At 61.6% G+C, this 9,883-nt stretch overlaps 1 protein-coding gene across 3 annotated transcripts; it reads left to right on the plus strand.

The window, feature by feature from the left end:
* C22H1orf216 (chromosome 22 C1orf216 homolog) lies at positions 7,402 to 9,883 on the plus strand. 3 transcript variants are annotated; one of them, XM_021375518.1, is made up of 3 exons: positions 7,474 to 7,547; positions 8,146 to 8,225; positions 8,386 to 9,883. In XM_021375518.1, exon 3 carries the CDS (start codon positions 8,400 to 8,402, stop codon positions 9,117 to 9,119), a length of 720 nt encoding a protein of 239 aa, XP_021231193.1. In that variant the 5' UTR covers positions 7,474 to 7,547; positions 8,146 to 8,225; positions 8,386 to 8,399; the 3' UTR covers positions 9,120 to 9,883. The 3 variants fall into 3 exon arrangements, with proteins under 3 accessions (XP_021231191.1, XP_021231193.1, XP_021231192.1); XM_021375517.1 differs by having other exon boundaries at positions 7,485 to 7,547; positions 8,070 to 8,225; XM_021375516.1 differs by lacking the exon at positions 8,146 to 8,225 and having other exon boundaries at positions 7,402 to 7,547.

The raw sequence follows: 9,883 nt of genomic DNA on the forward strand, positions 1-9,883 counted from the left end.
GCAGTCACGGCCGAGATTTGGGATGCGTTTTTTGTCTTCGCGTGAGAGCCAGCGCTTGCTGGGACGCGTGGTTTTCATCCTCGCCAAGGAGCTGTGTGAACTCTATGTCTCTGTGCCTCTCTTTCCCTTACCCCAGCAGGACGGGAGGAGCAGCGCCTTCCACTCCGACCCGGGCTGGGGCACAGCGCTGCCTGCTGAGCTTGCAGGGAGAACGAGCTCATAGGAACCTGAACGAGGAGGAAGAAACTAAGAGAGAGCTTAGGATCAGAGGGAAGGAACGGGCCTCGCTCTGCCTTAAAGGTTAACATTGCAGACACGTTTATAATCACCGCCTTCGCCTCCTCGGGGCTCCAGGCACTCACTGCATCATGTCTTCTTTTTGCCTCTTATTTTTTTCTCTCTTTTAGCCAAGAGACCGAAAGCGAAAGAGGAGGCAAAAAAAAACCCCACAACTATTTGTTTGTCTTGTCTAATTTAATTTACGTTATTTATCAAACAGACAGGTTATTTGGGAAGCCAGATGGACCCGGGCTAAAATCATCTGTATTTCCAGCATGTGAGAAATGATGTCAGAGTGGACACCTGAAGAGAGGCGTGCTGCGAGCGTGGTGGGCGCTTATCACACGAGCTGAACCTCAGCTGCCCAGAGCCAAGGTGAGGGTTAAAGGACAGAAAAAGCCCCGGGTACCCACGCATCCATGGATGGGGATGGCTCTTCTGCAGCAGCCCTGTTGCACTTGTTGGCTTTCAGCCCTCCTTAGGGACTGCACCCATTCTTCAGGGGAGATGAATGGAGCGCAGCTCCGGGCCCATGGAAATGGGTTTTGCTTGCACTTGGTTTTGGAATGGGCAGGTGATGTGCTCAGCCTTCCCCTCTTCTCCTTCAGGTTTTCCCCCTTAGAAAAGGAAACACAGACAACAGAGTAGCAGAAGGGGGCAAGAAGGGCACTAGTCTGACACAGAGTAGATGATCTAAGAAACTGGGGGATGCAGTGAGCTGGGGTGAGTGGAAAAACGATGGCTGAAGGGCAGCAGGAGGGGGGGGTGCAGGGCTCCCTGGGAAATAGCCCTGAGCCTTGGGGCAGGGCTGCCTTTATTGGGTGAGCTGTGAAGCAAGACTTCTGTTCTCTACGAACTATTGGTCATTAGTACTAATGCTAACACGGTGTGTGCTCCGCGTGGGCAGATGTTCAGGCCTGGTGGGTTGTTATTTGCTCTTGTATCATCCAGAAGCCCAGTTTATGGCCAACTCCAGCAATGCTCCTCCAGACAGCAGAGGTCTGAACCAGCTGTAATTAAAGAAAATAACGTACAGGATTGCTTTGCATGGCAGAGGAGTGAGAACTAAACCGTACCGCTCTGCAGGAGCCTAACTTTATTTTTAAGCTCCTCTTTCCCCCCCTGCTCCTCAAGGCTGTTCTCATTGCAACCTTCCCTGTGCTGCTCCCCCTGCAGGGTCCTATTGGTGATCAGTAGCTGATGGTGTTTGTGCAGGTGGTGATGGAGGAGCAGCCCCAGCTGCCCTCAGAGGGCGATGTCCTCCTGCCCCACATCCGCAGCACCCGAGGAGGTGCTGGGAGCCCTCTGGGCTATTCCAGGTGGTAATTAATGGGGAGAGACCCCCAGGGGAAGGTTCCATGGTGCCTGGAGCCCCATGGGCAGCCCTGCTGCCCCCTCGGCCTCACCCTGTCCCTAATTTCCAGCCCCCCCCGGGTCAGTGGGGACAGGTTTCTGTGCAGAAAGTGTAATTAGTGGCTCAAGATATTAATAGGCGGTATTTCCACATTCCTATTTTACACGAAGCCTGAAGGAGGGCTTTGAACATCCCCCCAACCCTTGGCAATTAAAGACCAGCTTAGGAAAGCAGCAGCTTTCCCTTCCTTCCTTCGCTCCCCCTGCCCAGCACAACGCAGTGGGGCACTGCCCAGCTGCTGGATGCATGGGGGGCACGTGTTGCAGGGCTGGGGGGCACAGGGGATGCTCGGGGGTCCCTACGCCCCCCATTCCCAGGGCAGGCACGGAGCAGGCCCTGCTTTGGCACTCCCCCATGTCTCCCCCCAGCCCCTTCCCCGAGTCACTATGAATAAATCATTGTTTTATTAAAGAGAAGCAGCTGCTTTTTTTCTTCCTTTTTTTTTTTTTTTTTTTTTCCCCCCCCTCTCGGGACCCTCCATCCCCATCCACGCAACCCCCTTGGCACATGCTCGAACGCCAAAAGCCCCATTGACGGCCCCCGGAGCATAGCAATTGATACACAGAGATCCCCAAATCCTATTCAGGGCCCGCTTTTCTGCACGAGCAGCCTCCAAACAGCTCATTCACTGCTCTTTTTGTCGCCGGGGTTAAGTGGTTAAGTGTGTGGGGATCCCATGAAAGGCCTTTACTCCATGAAAAGCTATATTTACATTGTAATCACCAAAGAACTGTTTAGGCGGTCAATAGCGGGGATAAACGGGGCAGCGGGCGGCGGTCCCTCCCCCCCAAGTCCCCTCCCTTCCATGGTCCCCCCGGAGTGGGACTTTGTGGGATTATGTCCCCGTGCCAGCTGCCGGGGGGTGCGGGGGCTGCTCTGCTTTGTCTGGGTTGGGGACAGCCCAAGTGCAGGACCCCGGCACCCGCGGGGCTGTCCCAGGCCGAGCCCCCGTCGCCCCACTGTTAACCCATCTCCCATTGCCATCGGATGGACCCCCCCCCCACCCCGGTACCTCTTTGTGCCAAGCGCTGAGCTGAAACGGTATCACTCTAACGAGATTAATTGAGCACGGCGAAGAGCGGCACAAGCTCAATTAATTCACCCGGAGCGGAGAGGGGGCTTCCCCTTCCACCAGGAGCCACTGCCACGTAATCAATTAGCCGGTGCTCCAACGGATATCCCCACCGGGGAACGCTCCCGCTCGCCCCACGCAGGTGTGAATATTCATCATCAGTGCACGCTGGGGGCAAACGCACCACGCATCACCACGTATCACCACGCATCGCCTCGTGGGGCTCCCCGGGAGGGCCTGGGCTGGGGGGCCTGGCACGAGGTGTGGGGGTCACCGGCCCTGGAGGTGCTTGAGGAACGTGGGGATGTGGCACTGGGGGACGCGTGGGCACAGAGGGGTGGGCTGGGGTTGGACCTGGGGGTCTGAGAGGGCTTATCTGACCTTAGTGCTCCCGTGATTGTAGGTGGCTGTAGCCCTCGGTGGCACAATCCTGCTGCATCTGGTGCCCCGCGTGAGCTGGTACGGGCAGGACGGTGATGAGGGCTCCTCCGGCTGCGAGGGGATTTCAGCCCCAGGCCTGAGCACTGCGCTGGAGCTGGGAAAGTCACCTCCCCACCAGCAAAGCGCTCACACCCTCCGGACAGAGCTCTTCTCCAGGGCAGCCCCAGCGTGGACTGGGACGTGAGTGTCCCCGCGCCCATCCCTGTGCCACAGAGCATCCATCCGTCCCTGCCCTGGGCACGGCCCCCAGCACCATTGCACCCCACAGCCGAGGGCTTCCCGGCACCAGCCCAGCGCTCTGCATGGCCCTGGGGTTTTGTTCCCTTCTCCCTTTGGCTCCCGCTTCGATTTTTCAAAGGCTCCCAAGCAGCGCGTGCCCTTCCTCCCCCGGCCGGCGCAGACTGTTCGAATTAGTGTCTGAATGAGAGGATATTGTCGGTTCCTGTATGAGGATGATAACCTCTGGTAGCAGAGGGAGTTTCGCCCACGCCGAGACAATTTGCGGAGCGCTTCCAGCCACGAGATCCATTTCGCCGTGACCCAAAATGGGAACGGAGCCACGGGGCAGCGGGAGCAGCGCTCCGAGTGCCGCTCTGAGCTCCAGCACAGGGTCCGGGGAAGAGCCCCTGGGTTGAGGAGAGCCCTTCTGCCTCCAGCTGTGGCCCCGCAAGGGATCCTGGTGCGGTTCTGCTTCCTTCTTCCCGTCCCTGTGCCCCTCCTTGTGCCCCTGCAGGAAAAGGAGAGGGAGAGGAAGGGAAGCGAACCGAGCGCTGAGATGTCGGTGCTTTTATTTTGGCTAAATAGTGGTGGATTTCAACCCAAAGCTGCCCGCCGGCTCAGCCAGGCCTGCTGCAGAGGCCTCGCCCCCGTGATGCTCTGCTCCCAGCCCCTGTCAGCTCTGAACCCAAAGCCAGAGCCTCTGTGTCGCTGCGTTCTGCCCTAAAACCGGAGCCGGGCGATGGGAGGCAGCAGCTCCAGCAGGGTGAGGGGACACGGAACAGCGGGAGCCTTCAGCTCGCTGCCAGGAGAGCCCGGAGCCAAACCCCTGCTCCCTCTGCCCCTGCTTGCAGAGGCAGCCGCCAGCCCGCAGCCTGGGCCCCAGGATGCTCCTTTTCCAGCTGCCCTGTTCCGCCCGAGCTCCAGCAGATGCCCCGAGCAGGAGCTGAGAAAAACCCCACAAAGTGCCACGCTGACCGCGTGCAGCCCAACCTTGAATTTCCACGAACGCCGTTGGTTCCGGTTATTAATCAAAACAGGGCGGCTGCACCCAAACCCTTTATTGGATGTTGTGACAAAGGGATCAACGCAAGCATTTACGGAATGTATCGGCTTGGCTTCCAAGAGGGAAATTTCAAAACCCTGAAGTTTTCTGCGTGATGAGGTCCAAATGGGGAACCTTTCTACGTCGGGAAGCAGGCGAGGGGTCGCGAGGAACCATCGGGAATGTTCTGCAGGACGGACGGCGAGCGAAGGGGAAAAGCAGGGCAGGGTGACTGCCGTCCCCAGATCCGCACAGAGGCGCTGAGTGCAGCCCTGCTGGGCCGTGCAGCAGCAGCCAGCATCGCCCTGCTACGTGCTGGAGGTGCAGGATGCATTCCTGGGGTTGTGGGATAACAGCTCCTGGGCTGGGGCTGCAGCCATCGCCGGGTGCTGCCCTTTGGGGACCGGGACGTGCCCGCAGCGCAGGGAGGTGACAGCGGCAGCCCCAGAGCCGCGGTGAGCGCCCGTCCCTCCCACTTCCCTTCAATTTCCCAAACAATTTCCTCATCGGGGCTTTCTGTCTGGAACGCATTAGTGATTCACAGGCCCAGAGGAAATGGTGACTTCTGGGTCCCGCTCTGATGGGAAGGGCAGAGCCGGGGCCCGCGTTCCCATTCCCCATTTGTAGCCGAGGAGCGGACGAAGCGGCCGCAGGACCCCGCTCTGCTCTGCTGGCAGTGTCCCCTCAGTCCCACAAACCCCATCCGTGTGCTATGAAAGCTGAGATGGAGGAGTTTGCCGTGCCCAGAGCATGGGGACCCCCACGCCCCCCAGGAGCCGCCCCCCCCCGGACCCCCGGTGCCATTGGGGCCGTGGCGGTGGCGGGGCAGCGCGGGGCGGAGGTCAGCACGCTGTTTACTTTAATTTCTCAGAGAGCTTTGAGGGAGATTTCCCCCCTCCGTTATTAAACTCAGATGAGCCGCTGGGGAGGTTGGGTCGCATGTGGTTCAGGGCCCTTTTTTTTTTTTCTTTTGTAATTTTTTTTTTCTTTTTTTTTGGCAACATTTTGCCTTTAACTCTTTCGGGACGGGTTCCCCACAGCCATCTCCATGCGGGCGTCCCCGCAGTGGGTGGTGAACCCACCAGGGCCCTGGGTGCCCCCAGCCGTGCCCCCCCCACCCCCATGGCACAGCACATCCTCCCACAGCCATCACCGCAGGAGCTGGGAATCGATGGGAAGAATACGGAGATCTCCCAAAAAAACCACGTTTCATTTCCTCCTGGTGCTGCAGATTCCAGCCCACGCCTCCCCCTGCTCGCAGCCTCCCCGTGCACCACTGCTGCTGCATGCAGTGCACGCAGGGACACGCAGTGCACACCGACATGCAGCAGACAAGCACTGCAGGTGGCAGCCTGGTCCCGCGTGGGGCAAGTGCACGGAGAGAGGAGCCAGGAGAAATCTGATTTAGGGACTTCTGGAGATGCTCTGGGGTTCACCCTGTGCCCTTCTTCCCCTGCACCCCGCAGTGCGTGGCCTTCATCTTGCCTGGGACATCCCGCCCCGAAATCCCGGCCCATCGGATCCTGAGCTTGGTCTTTTTAAATAGTTTTTAATTTCCTGAAGGGAGAGCTTTTAATTTATTTCTGGAACAACGTGGGGGAAGAGGAGGGGAAGATGGCTCTGAAATCCAGCACTAAGCTCCCCGTGCTCCAAGCCCTCGCTTCTCTCCTGCCCCCTCCAGCAGCGTGCCCATGTTCCCGTGCCAGGAGCAGCTCCTGGTGACACCACGGCCATGGCACGGGGGTCCCACCACTGCCCCCCACTGCAGTTCAGCACCGCTCCCAGCAGTTTTGCTGCCTGGGCCGTGGGGTTGGCTGCAGCACGGGGTGAGGCTCCGGGAGGTCACTGCTGAATGCAATGCACCGTTGGCTCCGTGCAGCCGGGGTTGGGCACCGGGCGGATGGGGAAGGTCGGGTGCTCAGCGTGGGCGCGTTGTTTTCATTGCAAACAGCAAATCTGCTCCGGTCTCAATCAGATACAGATAATCCAGGGCTGGGGGAGCTGCAGCACTGCAAACCTAAACCAAACCAGGCAGAAAACAGTGATGTTCCCTTGGGATCTCAGCACTGGTCCCACCTGTGTGGGTGCCAGCACTAAGGGAAGACCCTGAACGTGGGTAGGAGCAGGCACCCGCTGGCCCCGAGCTCCTCACAACCTAAACCTGGGATGGAACAGCTCCAATTCACCTGAGCCTCCCTCAACCCCACTGCAGGAGAAGGACCCCAGGCCGGGGCCACTTTCCTCCTTGAGAACATTCTGCTTTGCTTTGACTTTGTTTTGATTCCCCTGAATGTCTGCTGACACACACGCAGCCCATTGCCTGCCCCGCTTCTTCCTTTCCTGCCCATCGACAGAAGCTCAGGGCCGGTTTCTGCCTTTCCTGTGGGATGGGAACCTTTGGTTTCTTTCACCCCGCACTGTGTGGGGAGGAGCCCCACGGCCCTCCTCGGTCCCTATGGGGTTTCTTTGGGGCCGGAGCAGCGCGGAGCTGTCGGCCTGCAACAGGGGAACCGACGTATCCCACAGCAGCGCTATTCCCCCACTCCAAACCTTCGCAATGCCACGGCAGAACGTCTGCCCGCAGCACCCCAACCCCACAGAGCCTCGTTATCCGCGGACCGCCCGCGGCGCTCCATGTGACCCCCCCCCCCCGTGCCCGCCCGTTTGATGCCGCTGAGCCCGCAGACAGCCGGCTCCGAGGGGGGGGTTGGGGAGGGCCGCGAAGGTCCCGTGAGATCCCACGGAGACCCCGACCCACGGGACGGACAGCGGCCAGCACGTCCCGAACCCACCGCCCCCCACGCTCCCCTCGCGCCCCGCAGCCCACGGAGGGGGGGGGGGGCAGAGCCCCACGGCCCCGTCCCCAACCCCAGCCCCTCCGCGGGGGATGCTGCGGGTGCCCGCGGCCGCGCACCGCCGCCCACGCGGGTCCCTCCCCGCAGCCGCCGGCCTCTCCCTGCCCACGGCGGCGGGAGCGGGGACCGCGGCTTCGCTCGGAAGTGCGGGGCCGTGGCACCTCCCCGCGTGGGAACGCTTCCGCTCCCACCGGCGGCGGCGGCGGAGCTGCGAGCGCGGGCCCGGTGAGTGCGGGCGGCGTTGCGGGGCGGGGCGGCTCCGTTCCCGACGCGGGGAGGGGAGCTCAGCGCCGGTTCCCGCAGCCCCGATTCGTGCGCGCATCTCACCCGCGGCGTGCATCCCCCCCGCTCTCCCCCGGTCCCGCACGTCGCCGGGGATGGGCGGCGGAACACGCGCCCTTCGGGAGCCCCGGGCTGCGGCCATCGGTGCGCGATGCGGGTGCATCGCTGGGGCGGTGGGACGGGGTCTCAGGGAGCGCTCCCAGACGCTCGGGGTTGGGAGGTGCCGCGTGGGGGTGGGAGTTGGGCTCGGGGGGTCCCTGTGGGCTCCCCCAGCTCCGGGTGTTCTGTAATTGCAGCGCTCTGCGCCGCAGCGCTGCCCCACGGGATCCCCCCCGGCCCAGCCCCCCGTGCTGCCCCCCGGCCCCATCCCAGGGCTCGCACCGCCGCGCTCCACGGGGAATCACGAGGATCTTGCACGTGATTCTTGTGAATCCTGGGAGAGCGCTCTGAGTGCTGATGCTCCAGAGGGAAGCTCTGGGTTCTCCTTCCCTTCTCCATCTCATCCGCTCCCGGTCCCGTTGGTCGCTGCTTCGGGCATCAGCAGAGACTGGGGAAGAGCCCCTGGGTTGAGGAGAGCCCTTCTGCCTCCAGCTGCTACGGTTTGGCGTTCAGGGGAGGCAGGTGAGGGAGGAGGGTGCTGCGGCTTCTCCCGTGCTGGCCAATGCGCCCACCCCAGGGATGCATCAATCTCAGCACCCCAAACCCCCTTATTCCTGCAAACTCGGGTCCCCCCTTTGATGCAGTGCTGTGCTGTGGGTTCAGCCCCATGTCTCCCTTGCAGGCAGCACCGCTGAGATGTTCGCCCTCTGCCCCCCCGACGCCCCGTTCCCGGGGGGCCCCGCGTTAGGCACAGCCTTTTCGGGGGCCGTGCAACACGGCCCCGACGCCAACTGCAACTTCGCGGGGGACGATGCATGCGACAGCAACCAGAACTGGAGCCGGGCGGCCGGGGGGGGCGAAAACACGGCAAATCCCTCCGATAATCTGCTGCTGTTAGCGCAGAGACAGATGGCTCAGGGCGGGCGGGGGGACGTCGCCCTGAGCGCAGCGTGTGCCCCCCAGCAGGGCGAGCGCAGCCCCCCTGAGGGAGCGGAGGTCGGGGAGGGGGAGGCGGGCGGATCCCCGGCGGAGGACGTGGGCTATGCCAGCAGCTCGCTCAGCATCGACAGCCCCGACAGCGCCTGCGGCAACGCCTGGGATCCCAATGGGGACCCCCCCGAGGCGGCCGAGCCCCCCCCGGAGCCCCTATTCCCGGCGCTGGCGGAGGCGGTGCAGCAGCTGCAGGAGAAGGAGCGCTTCAAGGAACGGGAGAAGGAGAAGCACCACGTGCAGCTGGTGATGTACCGGCGCCTGGCCCTGCTGCGCTGGATCCACGGCCTGCAGCAGAAGGTGCTGGAGCAGCAGGACCGCCTGCAGGAGAGCTTCGACACCATCCTGGACAACCGCAAGGAGCTGATCCGCTGCATGCAGCAGGGAGTCCCCTGCCCCGCTGCTGCCGCTGCCCCCAGCCCCTGAGCTGCAGTCCCTCGTGGGAGCGTTCCGTGCCCAGAGTCCTGCTCTGCTTCCCCGCAGCTCTCCACCCCCGCTGGGGCTGAGCCCTGAGAATGACAGCGGTGCTGGTGCACGGGGTCTGTGGCAGCCCCAGCCCCACGCTGGGCATCGCGGTGCTCACCCCGCAGAGCCCATCCCATGAACCACAGCTTTAACGCCTTCCTCCTCCTCCTCCCCCTCGCTGCTCCCACGCCAGCACCCAGCCACGGCATCGCCCTGCAGCAACCCACAGCTCCCGATGCTGCGCTGCTGTGCATCGGGGCACGGTGCCCTGGGTTGTGCCCAGGACTGGGCCCAGCTGTGGCACAGCCCATGGGATGTGGCTGCAGCAAACACGAGCTGCACTCACACACCGAGCCCAGAGAGAGAGAGAATCACTCTGAAAAGTGACCTCAGAACGCTCAGAAATCCACATAAACGTCACCGGCCCCAAACGCAACGCGCTTATTTCGCAGTTCAGTGTTTAGAGAAGAGTTGGTTGAGATTTATTTCTATTTTTGACCGACCAGGTCGTGTAGATGCACGTCTGCATGCTGGGGGAGCTGCGTTAGCACCATGCATGGCTGCATTTCTGCTCGCAAAGTTCTGCTCTTTGTATTATGTTGTCATTTTAAAGCAAAGAGACTTATTATTATTATTATTATTATTTTCTAATCTCTGTTTTATCCAGTGGGGACTGCGTAGGAAGAGTGAAGGACGGCCTTCTTAAATAGAGATTGAAAAGGAGA

This window comes from Numida meleagris, chromosome 22, assembly GCF_002078875.1.
Source record: "Numida meleagris isolate 19003 breed g44 Domestic line chromosome 22, NumMel1.0, whole genome shotgun sequence".
Taxonomy (NCBI): Eukaryota; Metazoa; Chordata; class Aves; order Galliformes; family Numididae; genus Numida; species Numida meleagris.

Excerpts from the sequence above, each read along its gene's own strand:
- C22H1orf216 (XM_021375516.1), top strand. The coding sequence starts at position 8,400 with ATGTTCGCCCTCTGCCCCCCCGACGCCCCGTTCCCGGGGGGCCCCGCG.